A 23,034-nucleotide genomic window follows, 5' to 3' on the forward strand; every position below is an offset into this window, starting at 1 on the left:
GTATGCACAGATGCAATGAAAAACTTATTTGCAGCAGCATCACAGGCACATAGCATCAGATACATAAAATTCACAAGAAAATCATAAATTAACAACATGATTACACTTCTTGAACTGACCTGCATAACCCTAACCCCACCTCGGCAGTGGAACACAACGGACCACCTTTTGCACTACTGTGGATGTCTCTGATTGTGTCTTTTTTGCACTAATGTCTTGCTTTTGAACAGTTTTTCTCTCTCTTCACTGTCGTTTATTGTCATATACACAAGTACATGTATGCACATGTGCAATGAAAAACTTGTAGCAGCTTCACAGATACATAGCATCATATAAACAGCATTCGCAAGAAAAACATAAGCATCTATTATACACAATTTTTGCAAGAAAGAACACAATTAGAACAAAAAAAGCCCCCCCACACACACCTGAATTCACCTATCAACTGCCAGCTCTTGCTCCACCCCTTTCCTCCACCTTTTTTACACTATCTCCCCTCAGCCTTTCAGTCGAGATGAAGGGTCTCAACCCCCAACATCGACTGTCCATTTCCCTCCATGGATTCTGCCTGACCCACTGAGTTCCTCCAGTGTTTGTGTGTCAGTTTAAGTTGAAGTTCAAGTTTATTGTCATGGGCATACATCCCCAAGGTATACATTGGAATTGGAGTTGGTTTATTATTGTTACATATACTGAGATACAGTGAAAAACTTTGCAAGCCTTATGACTACCATCGGAAGTATCTACGTGAGGCACTGTGTCAGGAAGCCAACATCTATCATCAAAGATCCCCACCATCCGAGCCATGCCATCTTCTCGCAGCTACCATTGGGCAGGAGGTACAGAAGCCTGAAGTCCCACACCACCAGGTTCAAGAACAGCTACTTCCCTTCAACCATTCGGTTCTTGAACCAACCAGCACAACCTTAATCACTGCCTCAGTATAGCAACACTGTGACCACTTTGCACTACAATGGACTTTGGGTTTTTTTCTGTTCTAATTCTGTTCTCTCTTGTATAATTTTGTATAATTTATGTTTAGGTTTTTCTTGTGACTGTTGTGCCTCTGATGCTATGTGCCTGTGATGCTGCTGCAAGTAAGTTTTTCATTGCACCTGTGTACTTGTGCATGTGACGATAAACTTGACTTTGATAACACCTTAAGATATAGGGGCAGAGTTAGGCCATTCGGCCCATCAAGTCTGCTCCGTCATTCAATCATGGCTGATTTTATTTTCAACCCCATTCTCCGGCTTCCTCCCCATAACCTTAACCCCCTTACTGATCGAGAACCTATCAATCTCTGCCTTAAATACACCCAATGACTTGGCCTCCACAGCCCTCTGTGGCAATGAGTTCCACAGATTCAACACCCTCTGGCTGAAGAAGTTCCTCTTCACCTCAGTTCTAAAGGGACGTCCCTTTATTCTGAGGCTGTGCCCTCGGATCCCAGACTCCCCATACAAATCGTTTCATCACATCAGTACATCGAGGTAGTACAAGGGAAAAGAAATAACAGATTGCAGAATATAGTGTCACAGTTACAGTTACAGAGATTTCGCAGCAGCAGCACAATTCAGGAACAGCTTCTTGAAGATATCCTCGATGGTGGGGAGGGATGTGCCCGTGATGGGTCTTCGGTCTTTCTTTGAAAGTAGGTCCTTCTTGTTGCTGTCTTTCTCGTCATCATCCCAGTGGACAGGTACTGCTCAACTATCCAGAATTGTCTGAGCTGTGCTCCTCCAACTCAAACACACAAACTGTGGATAGCCAAGAATTGGGTCGACATGGCTCTCCATTCACTCCTTTGTTTTAGGATCATTAGGATATCCTGAACCATAACTAGGCTTATGTCTTCTAGATCTTCCTCAAACTTCCATGACTGAATGGCATGGTCTCTTGCAACCTTAGCACAAATAATGGCTTCATTGACAATTGGGAACAAGAAATCAGCCTTGGATCTGACTCCAGGCTAGTATTTATGCACCATGACAGTGTCCTCCACTATCTCAACCTGTCAGCATATTCTTCTATTCAGAATCAGAATCAGATTTATTATCACTGACTTAGATGACATGAAATTTGTTGTTTTGCGGCAGCAGTACAGTGCAAAGACATAAAATTACTATAAATTACAAAATAAATAAATAATGCAAAAAAGGGGTTAATGAGGTGGTGTTCATGGGTTCATGGACTGTTCAGAAATCTGATGGCGGAGGGGAAGAAGCTGTTACTGAATCGTTGAGTGTGGGTCTTCAGGCTCCTGTACCTCCTCCCTGATGGTAGTAATGAGAAGAGGACATGTCCCAGATGGTGAGGGTCCTTAGTGATGGATGCCACCTTGTTGAGGCACCGCTTCTTGAAGATGTCCACAATGGTGGGGAGGGTTGTGCCTGTGGTGGAGCTGGCTGTGTCTACAACCCGCTGCAGCCCCTTGCGATCCTGTGCATTGGAGCATCCACACCAGGCGGCGATGCAACCAGTCAGAAAGCTCTCCACCGCACATCTATAGTTCAGCCGCACTGTTTCTTCACTAAGAGGAAGCTGGCCTCTCTTGTGAATCTATGAACCTACCATTAGATTGGGTGGGGAGGGGGAGCGGGGTGGTGCAGATGCAAAACGTGTATAAAATAGCTCTGCAGGAGGAAAACAACAGGTGGAGAGATGAGGGACATTGGGTTTTTCCAAAATTGGGTACTGCAGGTCTGTCAGCAAGCAGTGATACAATGTAGATGTGTAGAAGGCTAAATTAACCCTGGACTGAATGCTTCATGTAGATGCTGATCGTCGTAGAATCAAAAGGTATCTGAAGTTTGACATGGGTAATTTGGGATCAGCTACTTGCCTCAACTAACCCAAGCTGCTGGGCTGATTACCTGTCCACCCCAAGCTGCATATTGTTTTATATTGTTGAATATACAGCTTGGCCTCTTCAATTAAGATTCATCCTCTCTCCTAATCATCTTTGGTAATGCTCTCCAACAAACTGGCTGCAGTCTTGCTCCTCACCTTTGGTCTGTGCCTCAGTGACTGGGAGGCAGGTGTTGCTTGGAACGAATCTTCACTGTTTTCTCAAACCACGCCAAGCTTCCTCCCTCCCTGTCCCGAAGAAGGATCCTGACCCGAGACGTTGACCGCCTGCTTTTCTCCACGGATGCTGCCTGGCCTGCTGAGTTCCTCCAGCGTCATCGTGCTTTTCATCTAGATTCCAGCATCTGCTGTCCTTTGTTTCTCTGGGAGATGCCTGTCTGCCTTCACTTAATGAATAGCCTTTCTGAGGATCAGTGAACTTGTCACTGAACAATGTGCTCGAATGCCAGAGCTGAGGACTCTGCAGAGCTCTGACCCACTGAACATAATTCACAACTGACTTTCTGTGAGAACTTAGAAATTATACCCAGAAAACATTGCCTTTTGGGGAAAAGTACTAAGCTGGAAGTGGTGAATGGCCAAATATTCCGTAAAACCGGAATCCTCAGAGTGACCCAGTTAGGGTGGGGCACAAAGGGTGGGCAGTGTACCAGGGAATAGCCAGCGCTGCCTCAACCCCCCCATCTACAGTTATACCACCTGCGTCAAAGATCTTGTGTAGTGGATGACTTGGTGGCCTTTGCAGACTGTATACAGCTTTCCACCGAGCTTGTGTGGGTGTGGAGCAAACTTGCTCAGATTGGATGCTGCACCCACGTACTTCAGATATAAAAAGATTGAGGGTCTTTTTTTGTTGAAGCAGGATGCTCGATGTCGCTCGGTGGTTTTGTGCAAAACTACGCTGACTTGGGCGAGGGAAGATGAGACATTTTTTCAGTGCTGCAGTGATCTGGAGAGCGCTGCCTGGAAGGGCAGTGAACACAGATTCAACAGGAACTTTCAAATGGGAAACGAGGGAGAAAACCATGCAGGGCTGCGGGGAGAGAGCTGGCTGGAGAGGGACTGAATGGGGAGCTCTTTCAAAGGGCTGCCTCAGTCCTGATGGGCCAAATGGCCCCCTTTCGTGCTGTGCCAAATGCAAAGGGATAGTTGACGTATCAGGTCAAGGCCCTGCATCACGATTTACACGAACCCCATTTTATTCTCCCCACATTCCCATCAACTCCCGCTCCCCCCCCCAAATTCTACCCCTCACCTACACACGGGGGGCAATCTACAGCAGCCAATTATCCCACCGACTTACAGGTCCTTGGGATGTGGGAGGAAACCGGAGCACCCGGGGTGGGGGGGAGCCCACGTGGTCACAGGGAGAACGTGCAAACTTCGCACAGTGGGGTTTTATTGAATGAAAATGACTAAATTATTACCAAACTTGAGCTGAGACACATGATAAAAGCAGATGTCACAGAATCACCTAACTCCAGCCTCAAGTGATCACCGAGTAATATTAAACTGAAGCAGAAAATGCTGGAAACGCTCAGTGGGTCAGCCAGCATCTGTAGAAAGTGAAACAGTTAATGTTTCAGCTTTCAGGAACCTTTATCAGAACATAAGCTTAGAACGTGTTCTGACAAAGTTCCCACACCTGAAACATTAACGGTTTCTCTTTCCACTGACGCTGCCTGACCTGCTGAGTGTTTCTAGCATTTTATGTTTTTATTTCAGATTTCCAGTATCTGCGTTGTTTTTTTTGTGTTCTTTCGCCAAATAATATTGATTTTAGCATGTGGTCTGCCACTCTGCACGTTGGTTTTACGTCATCACAGCATAGAAGTGCTCTCCACCTGCCTTGTAGAAGATTCCAGAACCTGCCTCCCACTCGGTAGACAAACCCAAAATGAACTGCACAAAAATTTAAAAACTGCAGATACCAAAGCAGCAAATTCTAGACATTCTTGGTATTGGTATTGGTATTGGTTTATTATTGTCACTTGTACCAAGGTCCAGTGAAAAACTTGTCTTGCATACCGATCGTACAGGTCAGTTCATTACACAGTGCAGTTACATTGAGGTAGTACAGAGTGCATTGAGGTAGTACAGGTAAAAACAATAACAGTACAGAGTAAAGTGTCACAGCTACAGAGAAAGTGCAGTGCAATAAGGTGCAAGGTCACAACAAGGTAGATCGTGAGGTCAGAGTCCAATCTCATCGTATAAGGGAAACTCTCAATAGTCTTATCTCAGTGGGGTAGAAGCTGTCCTTAAGTCTGGTGGTACGTGCCCTCAGGCTCCTGTATCTTCTGCCTGATGGAAGAGGAGAGAAGGGAGAATGTCCAGGGTGGGTGGGGTCTTTGATTATGCCGGCTGCTTCACCAAGACAACAAGATGTAAAGACAGAGTCCATGGAGGGGAGGCTGGTTTCCGTGATGCGCTGGACTGTGTCCACAACTCTGCAGTTTCTTGCAGTCCTGGGCAGAGCAGTTGCTGTATCTGCAGAGAAACTCTGCACAGCTGCTGCTTGCCAACTGAGTATTCCTGGTGATTTCTGTATGAAATGCTGCTTTGTATGATGCAAGTCATTTTATAAACAAAGTACCTTTATCCTATTAATTTATCAGCCATCCTCCAGTATGGTGGAGATATTGAGCCCTAGATGATTCATCGTCCTGTGATATTTGAATGGATTGTACTAAATTACGTAAGCAGCAGCCATGACTTGACTTCATATGTTGCGTAACCAATTATGCTGAAGCAGTTAACTCTTATTATGCAAATAAGCTGCTGATATCTGCACCACTTTAACTGATGTGTAACATATTTGCAGAATTCTGCCCTCGTAAACTAGACAGTCTCTATAACTATTTGTACCGTCTCCTCTTCCAAATTGCTCGTAGTCATGCCAGTAGGACCTAGAAAGCTGAGGTCGTGGAGCCATACAGTAAGCAGCCCACCAAGTCTGTGCTATCATCCACCCCTTTACACTAACTCCATTTTATTCTCCCCAGATTCCCATCAACTCCTCCCCCACCCCCCCCCCCCTCAGATTCTACCTCTCACCCACACACTGGTGGGAATTCACGGCGGCCGATTAACCCACCGACCTGCACGCCTTCAGGACGTGGGAGGAAACCGGAACACCCAGAAGAAACCCATGTGGTCACAGGGAGAACGTGCAATCTCCACACAGGCAGCACCAGAGGTCAAGATTGAATCCATTGGAGCTGTGAGTCACCCAGAACCTTTGTTTACCATTGAGGGGATGTGGGTTCAAGTCCTACTGAGTAAATTGTCCAAGTGGGCACACTTGGAGGTGCCTTAATTCAAATGAGGTATTAACCCATTACCCTGTCTGCTTCTCTGCATTTTAGGAACAGCTTCTTCCCCTCCACCATCAGATTTCTGAACAGTCCAGGAACACCACCTCATTATTTCCTCTTTTGCACTATTTATATTTGTAACTTTATGTCTTTGCGTTGCACTGCTGCCGCAAAACAACAAATTTCACGACATAGGTCAGTGATAATGAACCCGATTCTGAAGATTCTTGCCAGCTCCCTCTCCCTGTGTGTAGTGGGCAAGTGGTCTAACCTTCTACAACTTTGATCCAATCTCTCCCTAACACTGTGGGGAGGAGGAGGGCGAGGTTTTGAACCCAATGCCGTCAGTATTAACTGCAGGTAAACCCAAGATAAACAACTGGGCACATTGGTGGGGAAGGCAGCAGGGTGAAGCAAAGTGAAAAATTGTGTCCGTCCTTCCCCAAACATCACCCCACCCAGCCCCGATGCAAGACTTTATAAATCGCATCAAATCCTCACTCCAAAACACAACAATACAAATTGACTACTTTTTGTTGTTTAATATAAAAAATAAAATTTATCATTCATTATATATAAATGCATGTTCATTTTCCAGTTTTGTTACATACATAAAATTCCCAAAGCAACAAATAAATTCTTCTGCAGTTTGATTTTAAAAGTCCATATGCAGAAGGGTTCTGTACAACTGCCTCAATTTACAATGCAAGGCCTCCTTGGATTGATACATGAATATAATAACTGGTGAATTACAATGTCAACCCCTCACCCCTACTTCTCCCAGAGTTTAACCTTGATTCAGTCCATAATCAGGATTGTTTGGTCAGTGGGAAGGGGATATGGGGGTGGGGGGGGGGGGGGGGGTGGGGGAACCTCTTGACGAGACTGCGTTGTGTAGAACGAAAATGGATCAACAGAAAACACTTGATCAGTGTGATCCAGATTGCCTAGGAGGGCAGGGCTGGGGACCAGAGAGGAATTTTCCCTTTTATTGGCACAAGTGGGTGATGACTTGGGTGCACGAGTCACTGTGAGGCTCCACCACTGTAAGATATAGAGCAAACTAGATAGACTAGTTGTCTTTACCCATCTTCTACAATATTTCGCCAGCTTAACTTTTGAGCATTTCAATAAATAATCTTAGCCCAAAGGCAAATAGCATTGAATTTAAAGCAAAGTGTACTTGTTAGGATGCTCCACCCATTGTCAGTGTGTCAATAATCCAGCACCAATGACTGGGCACAAATTCACCTTTGGACACTGCCCACTTCACAGTACAGTAAAATATCATTAATCTGCCATGCTCAAGACTTTGGCTCTGCCAGACTAACAGATTTTCCCTTTTGATAATACTTTTAACATTTGTAAAATGTGAATTAAACAGTAAGAATAATATTTTCACAATGCACATCAGGTTTGAAGGGAGCTTTGCAACCCAGGCACAGGGAACATGGAAACTGTGGCTCCAGTGTTAAGGAGAGAAAGGGAATCAGCATCCAATGAGCCAGATGTCAAACCTTTGGGACTATCGAGTTGTTGGATAACAGATTGGAGTTTTAGTGTACTGCCCAGTGACGAATGTACACTTACAGTGATGACAATGTCAGAACCACCATGATAAAAAAGTTAAAACACACAAAATCAATATTATTATGCAATCCACAATATTTAGTTTTTAGTTCAACTTTCCTGTTGTCCTTAAACAAATGTACATTGAGTTACTAATTCACTCTGGTACAAGAGATTTGACTAAAAAGGATTAGTGTCCAATGTGCCTCATCAGGTTGCAGAAACTATCTGTCATGTCCAAGGCAGCTGCTAGCTTTCAGGATTTGGCACTGGCCGGAGCGAGTGCCCAGGGTCCGTCATTTAACCAGCTAAAAGGACGAACAAGAAACTCAAGACAATGGCAAGGGTGTTACCAGTGAGGTCGCATTGAGGCTGGTGAGAAAGAACGGAGATCAAAGTCGTAACCCTGAGAAATGTTACCATTTCCCCACAGTGGAGATGTCCCTGAAGAAGAATATACTTTTGTCATGGAGTTACTGAGATGTGGAACTCAGCTAGAGAGGGCTGGAGAAAAGGTAGCACAGACTGCTCATCCCAGCACCAAGTGCTTCAGGGTCAGGGGCACCAGAGTGAAGCAGGAGAGTCCATTGTTCTAACACCAGCCCTCCATGACTTCTCTACATGAGAATCCCACATGTAAAGGGACTCTACCTTCCAGGCCAATGTGCAGCAGAACTAGGTTGAGGTGTCTCTTATTTCCCTGTAGATTTCCATCTACAATTAATAGAAGAGATGCTGGTCAAGGCTAGACCAACCCAAATCTCAGATCTGAACCCAATGACCATCCACCATCACGGCTTCTATTCCACAACACTCAGCCTGGGTGTAGAAACCATGTGCCTGATACGTAAGGTGGGGAGTTGGAGGGAAATGATAGGGACAGGGTGGTGAGACAGGACTCACGTCCAGCTTTGCTTCCTCACCCACAATCTCGTTTGTCAGTTAATACATGTCCACTGGAATTTGAAGTCTAGCAAAAAGCATAGAATGATCTACCGCTGAAGGGTTGGGAGGGGGAAGGGTAGCAGATGGAGCCTGATGAACCGTCTGTTTTTCCCCTGCCCGGCAGCTTTCTGCACTTGTGTCCGTCCAGCCCTCTCCTGCTTTAGCCAATCTCTTTCATCCTCCCTCAACACACTGACATGCCAGTGAGCATTGTGGAGCCCATGGATAGGCAGGGAACAACCTGCTGTGCTTGGACTCAAGAGAAGAGCAGGAGAGTCCGTGATCCAGTGTAGCAGGTACATTGTCTGCTGGTAGTTCCATTTTAATGACATGGTTGTTGTCGTAGTTGGACCGAGAAGGTCCACTGTGCTGTACCAAGGATTCAGTGGAGAGAGTGGCCTCCTATTTGAAGATCATCATAATCCAGAGGCATCTGTAAGACAAATCAGGGAACAGTAAGCATCTTTACCCCAATTCTCATCCTTCCCCAGATGAATCTCCTTTGGTTGGAGTGCCTCACTGCTGGAGGATGGCAAGTTAGGCTGAGACCCTGCCTGCTCCCCAAGGTGGAAGCCAGAGGCTCAGTGTAGTACCTTGAGAGAAAGGAGGAGAATCAGGCCAAGACTTCCCTCTCAACCAAATGATCTGGTCGTGATCATGTTGGAGACACAAGAGACTGCAGATGCTGGAATCTGGAGCAACATGCAAGAGGCTCGAGGAACTCAGCAGGTCAGGCAGCATCTGTGGAGTGAATGTCCATTTCCCTCCGTAGATGCTGCCTGACCAACTGAGTTCCCCCAGCATCTTGTGTGATGATCACAATGGTGATTGTGGGAGCTCGGTGTGCACATATTGACAGCCATTACAGCACTGCTGCAAGGTAGGAAACATGCCGGCCCATTTATGCACAGCAAGCTCCCACAATGTAGCAATCTTTTCATTTCAAAAAGTGTGATGTTAACCAAGGGGTCAATACGGACCTAGAACTTAGAGAACTGCCTTGTTCTTTTTCAATATTGTTACAATATCTTCTAGATTCACTTTATTTAAGAAGTTATTTTTCCCTCTAGACATTTCATTTTTCCTCTATATTTTTCTCTCTAGCTGTGGGCACCACTGACATTTATAACCCCAGCCCTAATGCCCCCAAAACTGAGCAGCCTGTTAAGAGTCACCACATCTGATGCTAGACTGGATGAGGATGGCAGATTTCCCTCCCTGAAGGAACCACATGGACCAGATGGGTTCTACAACAACCCTGAAGCTTCGTGGTCACTTTAACAGAGCCCAGTTTTTAAAAATCTTAAATTCCAGATTTGTTTATTGACTTGAATTAAAAGTTCCCCAGCTGCTGCAGTGGGATTTGAACTGGTGTTCCTGGATCAATGATCAAGAACCCTGGCTGTTGGTCTGCCAGACCCCTGAGAGAGCAGAGAGGTCCCTGAGTCAATGCCTCATCTGGAGTTTGCTTGATGAATTCCCTGCAAAACACCTCGGGAAATTTCACTGTATTAAAGGCCCCATATCGATGCACAGCAAGGTTGACACTCACATCGCAGTCCGATTGGATGTCCCAGTCCGTGTCGGAGTCGGAGTCTGAGGATTCGTACAGTGGTATCAGCGAGGAGTTGGTCAGCTGGAAAAGCTGGCTCTGGATCTCCATGTCGGGCCGGCCCGCAGTGAGGTGCAAGGCCGTGCAGCCATTGTACATCAGCCGGTTCACGTCTGCCCCGCGTTCGATGAGGAGCTGCACCACTTCTCGCCGCTGGAACTCGACCGCCAAGTGCAGGGGGGTCCTCCCACTGTTCGGTTCCTGTCAAAGGGAAGAGGACCAGGAATGACTCCAAAGGCAGAGATACAGCCAGATTTCAGGAGAGACACAAAAAGGATTCCCCCCCAACTCCCCGCCTCACCCCTCCCCTCTGAAGACACCAATTGGAATAGAAGGAGCTTGTGTGCAAAATTGGCTGCCTGGTTTGCAATGTACACTAGGAAGAATCTCATTGACTGCCAAGTGTTTGGGACATCCTCAGGACAAGGAGCCACACAAATACATTTTCTCTCCGAGGGGTAAGAGGCTGTCTGTGCCTGTGTACAATAAGATGCTAAGAACCTCCAGGCATGGGGAAGAATTCTCCATCTTGTGGAAGTTATATTCCGGGTGTTGTCTGTACCTACATGCCTGTAACGCTGCAAATAAGTTTCCCATTGTACTTGTGCCTCACCGTACTTGTGCACATGGCAATAAACTTGATTTAAACCTGAATCATCTTCAAGAAGCAAGATCTTCACTGATTCCCCTACCATCACCATCCCAAGGGTTTATTGTTGACCAGAAACTCATGGGCCAGCCACAAAGAGAGCAGTCACAAGGGCAGGTTGCTGGGACTCCCAACCCAACGGGACTTCCAGGAACATCATCCCTAGGGGCTCAAGAAGGTGGCCCCCCACCTTCTGAATTAGGGATGAGCAAAAGATGGTGGTGCTGCCCATATCTCATGAGTGGAAAGCTGGTGCTGTAGTACAGAAGATACGAGAGTATTGTTAGGACAAAATGCAGTGTGGGTTGGGAGCGGAAGACTTACCTGAGCGTTAATGTCGGCTCCCGAATCCAGCAGCTTCTGAACTGCTTCATAATATCCTCCCATCACTGCAATGTGTAGACATGTGTAGCCTGTAAGCAAAAGGAGGAACACTTTAACACTTGGTTCACTGAGACACATACACCACACTCGCACCTTATACCCCAGACACCAGGTGAAGGCTGTGGCCCGTGTAATACGGAGCCACCTGGAGCAAGCCTGTTGCGTCTTCTGTTCTTCCACTGTCTCGAATTTGGGCACTTTAATAAGCTTCATCAACCTGGGGTCATGGAACCCATGGGGGGCCATTCTCCACTGCCGCCGATCTTCTAACGGGGGTTTCAATGCATGCGTACAATTCAAGGGACAGACTTGGGTTGGGAGGTTCCTGTGGTTGAATAGCTTGCTGCCATTCACATCAGCCTAGGTGAATAAGTAAAGGCACCCTGCCTCATCCCCACCATGGTGTGCTCCCCAAAAAAGGGTCAAAATCTGGCATAGAACGTGCAAGAGAAACAGGCCAGCTAGAGGTGCTGACACTCCACAAGAGTCTCCTCCTATTGATCTATTCCACGCAACCTTTCTCTGCAAACTGTTCCCATCCATCTTCTCCCATGTACTTGTCCAGTTACGTTATTTGCTTCCAACATGAGTGAGGGTCACAATCTAAACACTGAGCAAGGAGATTGTCCTTTAGTTCCTCTGTTCACCACTCTCTCAAAGGCTGCTAAATTTGGGATCTCCACATCCATCCTGACTATCCAATATAAACTGTTAAAAATATCTGTCTGCTCCTTTCTAATGGGGAAAAGTACTGTCTCGTAACAGTGCGGGTGCTGCAGCCTGTCAGTCCTGCCCCGTTAAATCTACTTCTGTGCTCTCTCCAAGGTGTCTTTTTACAGTGTGGAGACAAGACCTGAGAGATCAGGAAAGGGAGAGAATCAACAAAATGGGAATGCCTTAATGAGAGCCATACAGCACAGAAACAGGCTCTTCGGCCTAACTGGTCCATGCTGACCAAGATGCCCATCTAAGCCAGTCCCATTTGCCTGTGTTTGGCCCATATCCCTCTAAACCTTTCCTATCCACATACCTGTCCAAGTGCCTTTTAAATGTTGTTATTGTACCTGCCTCAACCACTTCCTCTGGCAGCTCGTTCCACATACACACCACACTCTGGGTGATGATGTTGCCCCTCGGGTCCCTTTCTCCTCAAACCTGTCCTCTAGTTTTTTTTTATTCCCACCAGGGGAAAAAACTATTCCCCTTATCTACGCCCCTCATGGTTTTATATTTTAAGAATCCTCCAATTATCCCACCCCTACACCAATCCCCTTGGATGGGGCAAACAAGCCAATAAATACCATTGTAATTGCGCTTTTCCAGATTCTGCCGCTGCCCTCTGGCTCCCGTCAGGAACGGATCGAGAAGCGAGCTAACGCACTCCAGGTTTTCCTGCTCGCACGCCAGATGCAAGGCGGTGTTGCCAAGGTTGTCTGTGCACTCCAGATCTGCCCCAGCCTGCACCAGCTCCCTGGTCACCCCCGGCAAGCCGACGATAACTGACAGGTGCAGCGGACACTGGAGAAACAAGGGGGAAGGGAAGGGAAAACAAAGTTAGTAAACCTACTGGTTCCCTGACAGGCAGGAGTGAAGGTTAAGCAAGGAGAAGGATTCAGGACTCCTGAGATCGGTGAAGAATATGGCTGGCTTTAACTCTGATATTCTCCTTCAGCCAGGAGGAGGACACAGCAGAGGAGGAGGCCATTTGGCCCACTGTCCCCCTTAAAGGGCATGCATTTAAGGTGAGGGGGTAGATTCAGAACAGACATGAGGGGCAAGTTTTTTTTACTGGGAGTGGTGGATGCCTGGAATGTGTTGCCTGATAGGGTGGTGGAGGCAAATTCATTGGGGGCTTTTAAGAGGTGCTTGGATGGGCACATGAATGAGAGGAAAATAGAGGGAGATGGGCATTCTGTAGGTGGGAGGGATTAGCTATGTCAGCACAACATTGTGGGCCGAAGGGCCTGTGCTGTGCTGTTCTATGTTCTATGTGTCCCCCATGCTAGCTCCACAATTCTTTATTGGCATGTCCACTTGCAGGGTGTTTGTTATACTTCCTGTACATTATTCGCATACAAGCTGGACTGCTGGCAAGAGCTAGAAAGCTTATTGTACATCCAGCAAGCTGCTTGACTAATTAAGTAGTTAACAACCTCACTAGAATGATTATATAGGTAGGGGACGACTTCATCCACAGGGGGTGGATTTAAGGAGGGGTTTAAAAAAAAAGAGGGGTTAAAAAAGTTCCAAGGCTTGTATCCAAAGACACAGCCTCCAGTGGAGGGAAGCAGGGAGTCTCGGATGATGAGCAAAAGGCCCCAGTTGGAGACACTCGGGAGTGGAGGTGAATGGAGAGATGGGGCAGGAGACTGGAAGTGTGGGAGAACAAGGACACACAGCAGGAACAGCAGCCTGTATAGGTCATAGGTCAGGGATGGAGGTGGAGTCGGGACATGGGACAGGAGAGTTTTCGGTGCAGTCAGGTGTCCAGAGGGTCAAAGGTGACAGGCCAGTCAGCCAAGTATGGAGGGAACATGGGTGCAGAAAATTTGGAGCTGCCTTTGGTGACTGAGTGGATGGTTTGCCGAATTTATTTTGCCACAGTCGAACTGATTTTAGCCAAGCATTGCATGTTACGTCTGAGGCACTGATGGACCAGTGCGATCATTGATCAGTGAGCCCCCCCCACCCCCCCCACCCCCCCCCCCCGGGGCCGACTGGTGAGTACTGTGGGGTGTGATCGACACACTCACCTGTTGGGAGGAGTTGCAAAGGTCAACGATGGATGGGTTAGACCTCACAAGGGGGATGGCAATGTCCGGACAATTGTGCAGTATGGCCAGGTGAAGGAACCTGAGGGAAGACAAAATAAGAGAGAAATGAGGTGGTGGATGAAGAGAAGCTGCAGCCAGGAAGTTCTGAGAATCTTCAGACAGTTCCTGGCGCTAGGAGTGGGTAATTGTTTCCAGCCCAACCAACAAGTGTGAAACAAAAAGCATCGAGGAGTGATTTGCTTTCACCTCACTGATAGCGAAGGGAATTTCCTGAATCAATTCTTACTGTAAAAGGCCTCACTGCTTTCACAACACCAGAAAGGAAGTTGAAAAGGAATCTGTTAAATCTAGAAGATCTTCCTTATGGCCCACTTTCCTTGCCCAAGCAACAGCAGCATTTGTATAGCACCTCCAAGCGTGGAGGCACTTTGCAGGAGCGTCGTTCAGCAAGAAAGGAGACTGTTCGGCCCTCAAGAGGCCATGCTGGTTACAAACTAGGATGTTTCAGTTACTCTCTAACCCCACAGTCACAGCTCTACATGCTCAATAAGGTGCTTTGTAAATGTGAGGATTTCTGGCTTCGCCACCATTTTAGGCAATGAGTTCCAGATCCCACATCTCTTAGCATGAAAGAGCATTTTCAAATCTCCCCTATTTTTATATAATTTATATTAATTTAAGTTCATGTGAACTTATGTTTGTCCTCGTCTTGTAACATACTGTGCTGCTGCTGCAAAAAAACTAATTTTCATGGCCTTTATGCCCTGTGCGTATATGCCTCTGACAACAATAAACTTGAACCTTTCAGCTGCCTTGGATCACCCTGTCCAGTATTTACACACCTTGATTAAATCGCCTTTGTTCCAGACAGAACAACCCCAAACAGGACAATTTCTCCTCACTGCCAAACTCTTCTGTCCTTGCAACCTCATGCACCCTTGCTAGTGATGCAAGAAGCTACTCAGCCCTTTTGTCAATCCCCCAAGTCTCTCACCTGACCTGTGTGCTAGAAGCTCTGGGCTTCCCTGTCTAAAGCTCTGCCTCTGCTTAATTTATGTAATACTATATTTCTTTTAAAATTGTGTGGGGAAGGCTGGCATTTAAAACAGCCTTGAGGAGGTGATGTTGAGCCATCTTCTTCAACCATTGCAGTCCGTGCGGTGAAGGTGCTCCCGCAGGGGAGAGAGTTCCAGGATTTAGACCAGTGATGAGAAAGGAACGGTGATACATTTCCAAGTTGGGATAGGGGAACTTGCAGGCGGTGGTGTTCCCCCAGGTTTTCTACCCAGGTTCCCTCTCGGTGGTAGTGATGGTGAGGTCTTCTCGAAACCTCTGTGCCTTTTGGTGCTAATACCTCCTAACAGACCTCAGAGTTTGGTTTGTACTTAGAGGGAACTTTTGCTACATTTTTGTTTTAAAAAGCACTATATCAAATGCAAAGTCTTACTAGTGCAGAGGGGTGAGAAATTTGATGGCCCATTTTTGGGTAAGTTAATGAAATAACATTAAGTGAAATGGATGGCATGCAAAACAAAGTTTTTCACTGTACGTCAGTACATGCGACAATAATAAACCAATTTACCAATAGATCTCCAAGCAGATGAGTTAGGCACTACAGATCACCGAATCATGGGTGGAGAGATCAGTTAGTCCATGCCAAGAAGGCAAGGGGGAGGGGAGGGGAGAGGAAGGTTCTAACTTTAGCATCGGTGACTCTCATGGTGTGATGTGAAGCACGAGGTAGTTACTCTCCTTCACAAACCCTATGTACATTGGAATCAAGACGTTTCCGCTGGGGTTTCCCCCAATGGTCAGCTTTCAAAATAAAAATAAGACTACTGCCTGCTTTGAAATGGAGCCAGATCACGCCAGGAATATCCCACATTCAATCCCTGGTATGAATCAGAAGGCTGCTCCCCAGCGTCGGAATGCTAGACATTCTCCACACCACACTGAACTCACGCCCAAAGCCCGAGTGGGTTTACATTACAATCGGTCGTTGGGCAGGGTGGGTACAACATCTAATATTTATTTACTGGTTTAAGTTGGCAGCGGCCGGGCAGAAATCGTGACTCATCCCCTCTCTGGCACTGAGACGACAGAGCGAAGATTCTCCGCAGGAACGCACCATCTTTTCCAGTAACAACTGGGCCAGTTACTGATCTACGTAGAACTGGAATTCTCCCAACATTTGCCTGTGGGAAATTTCCTTGAACTTTATGAAGGACAGGGATTTTCACACACAGTTAATGAGATACCTTGAAAAAAAATGGAACCAAAACGACATTGGAAATTACCTGGAGACTATTTAACTCGCCCCACTATGCTGGCATTTCTCCTCTCACATACATGAGTCTCCCTAATCACAATATCCTTCCATTCCTCTCTCCCCGGTTATCCAACTTCCAATTAAATACATTTGTAATTCACCTCAACCACTTCCTGTTGCATTAGGTTCCTCATTCTCACCACCTTCTGGGTAAAGAATTCTTTCTTTATTTCACTATTCCATTTCTTACTTCCCGCCTTAACTTCTGGACCCTTTAGACCACCTTCAGAAATTGGTCTATAGATGTAAACGCCTCTCAGGTCACCCACCACCCCCGCCTTCTCATTTCAGAACAAGCTCGCTTCCCCTCCCATTGCATTTCATTTTGCTAAAATTGCAATTTTTTCCCAAAAAAGTGAAGAAATTTCTTCATAACTTCAGGCCATTGGAAGTGGGAGTTGGATTGCAAGCAGGCCCCAACGCCATGAATTAAGGAAGGAGGGAGAGGAGTCATTTAATGGTTCCAGTTCTGATCAGCAAGAGATCATAGAAGGAAGTGAATTGGACTCGGTTCCGAGTTACTTCCCACTGTCTGGGCTCCCTCAAACAGTAGCTGCAAGGGGAGGTTTGAGGTTCTGAATGGTTTCCATTCCCCCCCCCCCCCCACCACCCCAATCTTATACATGAAGATTCTGGAGTGTGGATAGTCAATTAGTCTGTTTAACTTACGTCTCTCCATTCCATTATCCAGCCCCTAAGATCCCACACCCCCACCACTTTGCCCTGTTTTTTTTTTGAGAAAAAAAACTCTTCTTTCAAAGCCACACAACGCGTTACTAACAATGCACTGCATGTAGAAGGAGATTGCATGGGGTGCTGTGGCTTATACAGAACTGGATCTGACCAGAACAGCGACCAGGATTAGGATCTCAGTTGCAACTCAGTGGTAGCACCCAACACTCAGAATCAGATGATTGTGGGTTCGACTGCAGCTCCAGGAGTCAGAGCCCAAGATCTGGGCCAACAATTGCAGTGCAGTACTGAGGGACTGCTACATCGTCTGTGGTGCTACCTTCCGGAGGCCGGGACAAACCGAGGTCCCGTCCGTTCCCCAAAGGATCTCACTGGACTAATTTGCAGATGATGGCGGAGGGTGTCACTGGCCAATATGTACTCCTCAATCAACACCATATCTCAGTCAGTGGGGAAAAATAAACTCTACAGCAGCAGGAGTCCTTAAGGCAAGGTATACATTCAACCTTAAGATTTGGAAATGCAACATCTTTCATTTCAGACCGGTAATTAATCATTCATGGGGATCAGCACGTATCAAAGGGTATGTGGTATCAAAAAGGTATATTGTATCAAAAAGGATATGTTATATTAAAAAGGTTCTACATAGAACAGCACAGAAACAGGCCCTTCGGCCCACGATGTCTTTGCCGACCATGATGCCAAATTAAACTAAACCCTTTTGCCTGCACATGATCCATGTCCCTCTAAGCTTCTCAAACACCACTCTGGTATCAGCTTCCAGATGCGTTGTACCAAACGGGGAAACGTTGAACCAAAAGTTAAAACACTCACGTGTCACCATCTTCACTCCTGAACTGTGTCCAGTACTGGGCCGGGCTCGGCTCTTGCACACTCTCACAGTTGACGCTGAGATTGTCCATTTGTTCGGTAACGCTGCTCACGCTGCCCTCCGGCATGGAGTCAATCCCACTGTCCAGCCGCTCGGTCTCCAGTCCGGACTTTGCGTCCAGCCCCTTGGACTGCTTATTAAACCTGCTTCTGTCAAATTCATGAGGCCGTCTGAAATTGATGGAGAGGTCAGCCATTGCAGCAAGGAGATTACCCCAGCGGACAGATCTCACTCGACGTGCTTCACTTCTGAACACTTTACTCAGACTGAGGTTCTACTCCGGAGGTGGGGATAGTTATTAAAAGCCCAACCACAATGGGACTTTATCGTTATAACCCCGCCTCTCTATGCCAAATTTAACCTGGGGAATACCCAGCATGTGACTCCGGGTGCTTTTTTAATGTGACTAATTATATTACTGTACTTTGTAACGAAAAAGCCTAATTTCCTTTTTTCCAATTTCCCCTATTGGAGTCTTTAAAAAAATCCAAGCTTTAAACCTTGTGCACGTTCACAAGTTTGTTCGCAGACTTCATCCCATTGATATTTTTGAAACTTTTAATTCATTATAAAAGTTTCCTTTCACTGCAAGTTTGTTTTTGCTGCAGATATTTTCATTGCGATGGACTGACCTGTATTTTTGTTCAGAAATCATTCACAGAGTGGGTGGATGAGGTTAATAGTGATCCCAGCTGGCCCTTGGGGTGGGGTGTAAACCACATTCTTCAAACACTGCGGTCCATTCGGTCCATCAGGAGGCATACTATCAACCACAAGGCGTTGGACCAGAGTCACATACAGAACAAGTAAGGATAGAACCTTTCCTTCCCTGTAGGAGATTAGTGACTGCAAACTGCAAGAAACTGCAGAGTTGTGGACACAGCTCAGCACATCACAGAAACCAGCCTCCCCTCCTTGGACTCTGTCTACACTTCTTGCTGCCTCAGGAAAGCAGCCAACATAATCAAAGACCTCTCCCACCTCTGACACTATCTCTTCTCCCCCCTCCCAGAAGATACAAAAGCTTGAAAGCATGTACCACCAGGCTCAAGGACAGCTTCTATCCTGCTGTTATAAGACTACTGAATGGTTCCCTGGTACAATAAGATGGACTCTTGACCTCAAAATCTATCTCGTTGTGGCCCTTGCACCTTATTGTCTGCCTGTACTGCACTTTCTCTGTAACTGTAAAACTTTATTCTGCATTCTGTTATTGCTTTTCCCTTTGTACTACCTCAAAATGATCTGTGTGGATGACATGCAAAACAGTTTTTCACTGTACCTTGGTACATGTGACAATAATAAACCAATTTACCAAGACATTGACCGTTTCTCTCCACAGATGCTGCCTGACCTGCTGAGCATTTTGTGCTTTTATGTTGGTGAACTGGCTGGATTTCCAGTTTATTGTCATGGGCATACACCACATTCCTGCCTGTTCATGTGTCTCTCTAAGTGTCATTTAAACATTGCTATTGTATCTATGTCTAACACCTCCCCCGGCAACGTGTTCCAGGCACCTACCGCTCTCTGTGTAGAAAAATACTCGCCTCACACATCTCCTTTAAACTTTTCCCCCCTCTCATCTTAAACCCATGCCTTCTAATATTTGACATTTCTACCCTGGGAAAAAAAATGCTATCTACCCTATTGATGCTTCTCATGATTTTATATACCTATGAAGTTGGCCCTCAGCCAAGTTCAAGTTCAAGTTTATTGCCATGGGCATACATACCCAGGGTATAGATGCCATGAAAATTAGCTTTTTGCAGCAGCACAGTACATTACACACATGCAAATATAAGTTAACATAAACTTAAATTAACATAAATTATTCATAACTTACCTGACAAAATAAACATAATGAGTGCAAGTTGAGAGCAAAAAAAAGAAATATTGTTCAAGGTAGAGTTAGGAATTTTTCAGGTCAGTTCAAGAACCTGACGGCAGTGGGGAAGAAGCTGTTGTTGAACCTTGAGGTTTTTGTAACTGTTCAATATTAACTTTTCTTTTGTTAATTACTGGTGGTCTTGCTTTGAAATCATTAGTTCATTTCTAAAAAAAATACTATGCCACTATAGATCAGGCTTGACCCTGGGTCTCTGGAGCTGTGAGGCAGCAGTACTAACTGGTGCACCACTGCACTGCAATGTGGTTCGGTGTTATGGGAGATCGGGACAATGCAGAGGGTCCCCGAGGCAACAGTCCTGCACCCCTTGATTGTCAAACCCAGTTGTGTGGAATAGTGAGGCTGAGGGGAGCCCTGACAGAAGTTTATAAAATTCTGAGGGGCAGAGGTAGGGCAGACAGTCTTTTTCCCAGGGTGGAAATGTCAAGAGGGCATGTGTTTGAGGTGAGATGGGGGGAAGATTTAAAGGAGATGTGCAGGGCAAGTTTTTTTTGCACAGAGAGTGGTGGGTGCCTGGAACGCACTGCCAGGGGTGGTGGTGGAGGCAGATATGATAGAGGCATTTAAGAGGCTCTTAGATAGGCACATGAATGTGCAGAGAATGGAGGGATGTGGACATTGTGTGGGCTGAAGGGATTAGTTTAGTTAGGCCTTTAACTCCTAATTTAATTAGTTCAGCACAACAGTCTCTCGGGGGCTGAACCGCCTCCTCCTGAATGTTTTATTCTTGCCAGGATGGACGGGTGGTGCTGACCCCTAACTACACTGGGTGCTGATCTTGCCAGCAATGCCCTAATCCTGAGAAGAAACAGAATTATCACAGGACCTGGAGCAGGAACCAGGAACTGGTAACAACAAGTTGATACAAGTACATGGTTCCCTGAAAGTGGTGTCACAGGTAGACAGCGTGGCAAAGAAGGCTTTTGGCACACTGGCCTTCATCAGGCAGGGCACTGAGTATAGAAATTGGGAAGTCATGTTGCAGTTGTACAAGATGCTGGTGAAGCTGCATTTGGAATATTGTGTTCAGTTTTGGTCACCCTGCTATAGGAAAGATGCCAGTAAGCTAGAATGAGTGCAGAGGAGATTGATGAGGATGTTGCTGGGACTTGAGGGACTGAATTACAGAGAAAGGCTGAGCAGGTTGGGACTGTTTCCATTGGAGCATAGGAGGGTGAAGGATGATCTTATAGAGGTGTATAAAATCATGAGGATCATAGATAGGGTGAATGCACTTAGTCTTTTTCCCAGAGTTGGGGTATCGAGAACTACAAGGCATAGGTTTAAGATGAGAGGGAGAGATTTAATAAGGAACCTGAGTGGCATGGAACGAGCTGCCAGAGGAAGTTGTTGAGGCAGGTACGATAAGAACATTTAAAAGGTACTTGGACGGGTACATGGATAGGAAAGGTTTAGAGGGATATGGGCCAAATGTGGGCAAATGGGACTGGCTTAGATGGGAATCGTGGTTGTCATGGACCAGTTGGGCTGAAGGGCCTGTTTCCGTGCTGTATGACTCTCTGACTTGATGCCTCTATCTATCACTATCACCTCCACACTCTCTCATAGAGTCATAGGGTTATACAGCATGGCCCAACTGGTCCATGCCGACCAAGATGCCCCACTCCAAGTTAGTCCCATTTGCCAGAGTTTGGCCCATAACCTTCTAAACCTTTCCTATCCATGTACCTGTCCAACTGTGTTTTAAATGTTGTTAATGTACCTGCCTCAACCCCTTCCTCTGGCAGCTCGTTCCACATAGATACCACCCTTTGTGTAAAAAAATTGCCCCTCAAGTTCCTATTGGGGGGATATGCAGGAGGAAGGGGTTAGGTAGTGTGAGGGTGGTTTGATGGACGGCACAACATGGTGGGCCGAAGGGCCTGTTTTGTGCTGTATGGTTCTATGGTTCTATGGTTCACCTTAAACCTGTGCCCTCCAGTTCTTGATTCCCCAACCCTGGGAAAAAGACTGTGTATTCACCCTATCTATGCCCCTCATGATTTTATACACCTCTGTAAGATCACCTCTCAGTCTCCTAGGCTCCAGGGAATAAGTCCTAGTCTGTCCAACCTCTCCCTATAACCCAATCCCTCAAGTCCTGGCAACATCCTTGTAAACCTTTTCTGCACTTTTTCAGTTAATAGCATCTTTCCTACAGCAGGGTGACCAAAACTGAACACAGTACTCCGTGTGCGGCCTCACCAGCGTCCCGTAGAACCACACCATGACCTCCCAACTTTTATATTCAATGCCCTGACTTAAGAAGGCCAGCGTGCCAAAAGCCTTCTTCACCACTCTACCTGTGACTCCAGTTTCAGTGAACCATGTACTTGTACTCCCTCTGTTCTACAACACTCCCCAGGGCCCCGCCGTTCACTGTGAAAGTCCTACCTGGATTTAACTTTCCAAAATGCAACACCAAATGCACCAAAATGCAATAAAATACAGGGCAAGCACGGTAGTGTAGCGGTTAGCGTAATGCTATTACAGCGCCAGCGACCCGGGTTCGATTCCGCAGCTGTCTGTAAGGAGTTTGTACGTCCTCCCCATGTCTGCGTGGGTTTCCTCCGGGTGCTCCGGTTTCCTCCCACATTCCAAAACAAAAGACGTACGGGTTAGGAGCTGTGGGCATGCTATGTTGGCGCTGAAAGAGTGGCGACACTTGCAGGCTGCTCCCGGCACTTTCTTAATGCAAAAAGACGCATTTCACTGTGTGTTTCAATGTACATGTGACTAATAAAGATATCTTACCTCGTGCTTATCCAAATTAAACTCTGGCAAGGGTCGGTTGGTCAGTTCAGCCCCTATTTGAATCGGTTGCCTCAGCACAGAGCTGAGGTTCCCTCCTGGCCTCTGACCATGCCCAGGCAAGCCCAGTTATAGGTGCCTTTACTTACCCCTGTGCACACCCACAAAGACTCAGCTCGTAAAAATGCAAACCACAGTTGGTTTGCCATTTCACAAACTGTGACTCCGCCTGGCATTTGGAGTCAAACCCAGGACATTCCCTCAAAGGTGGTTGTTTGATTTTCTGTTCGTATCCAGCTGAGTCACTTGGGACACCTCAGGGTGGAGGGTGTTCTTTTC

General features: G+C 46.4%; 1 protein-coding gene across 3 annotated transcripts; it reads right to left on the bottom strand.

The window, feature by feature from the left end:
- Window positions 1-8,128: 8,128 nt before the first annotated feature.
- LOC127586308 (NF-kappa-B inhibitor alpha-like) lies at window positions 8,129-22,766 on the bottom strand. Of its 3 annotated transcripts, none has more exons than XM_052044153.1 (6): window positions 17,978-18,304; window positions 14,101-14,200; window positions 12,649-12,865; window positions 11,288-11,376; window positions 10,255-10,515; window positions 8,129-9,135 (listed from the first exon to the last, which is right to left on the bottom strand). In XM_052044153.1, the coding sequence occupies exons 1-6, from the start codon at window positions 18,229-18,231 to the stop codon at window positions 9,085-9,087; spliced, it is 972 nt and encodes a 323-aa protein (XP_051900113.1). In that variant the 5' UTR covers window positions 18,232-18,304; the 3' UTR covers window positions 8,129-9,084. The 3 variants fall into 3 exon arrangements, with proteins under 3 accessions (XP_051900113.1, XP_051900112.1, XP_051900111.1); XM_052044152.1 differs by lacking the exon at window positions 8,129-9,135 and adding an exon at window positions 22,699-22,766 and having other exon boundaries at window positions 10,034-10,515; window positions 17,978-18,205; XM_052044151.1 differs by lacking the exon at window positions 8,129-9,135 and having other exon boundaries at window positions 10,034-10,515; window positions 17,978-18,280.
- Between the last annotated feature and the right edge of the window lie 268 nt (window positions 22,767-23,034).

The sequence above is a fragment of the Pristis pectinata genome, chromosome 35 (genome assembly GCF_009764475.1).
Source record: "Pristis pectinata isolate sPriPec2 chromosome 35, sPriPec2.1.pri, whole genome shotgun sequence".
In the NCBI taxonomy this organism is placed as follows: Eukaryota; Metazoa; Chordata; class Chondrichthyes; order Rhinopristiformes; family Pristidae; genus Pristis; species Pristis pectinata.

Excerpts from the sequence above, each read along its gene's own strand:
- LOC127586308 (XM_052044151.1), bottom strand. The coding sequence starts at position 18,231 with ATGGCTGACCTCTCCATCAATTTCAGACGGCCTCATGAATTTGACAGA. Across the intron at positions 14,201-17,977 it reads AGGAGTGAAGATGGTGACAC|GTTCCTTCACCTGGCCATAC; the intron begins GTGAGTGTTTTA and ends GTCTTCCCTCAG. Across the intron at positions 10,516-11,287 it reads GAGCCGACATTAACGCTCAG|GAACCGAACAGTGGGAGGAC; the intron begins GTAAGTCTTCCG and ends TCCCTTTGACAG.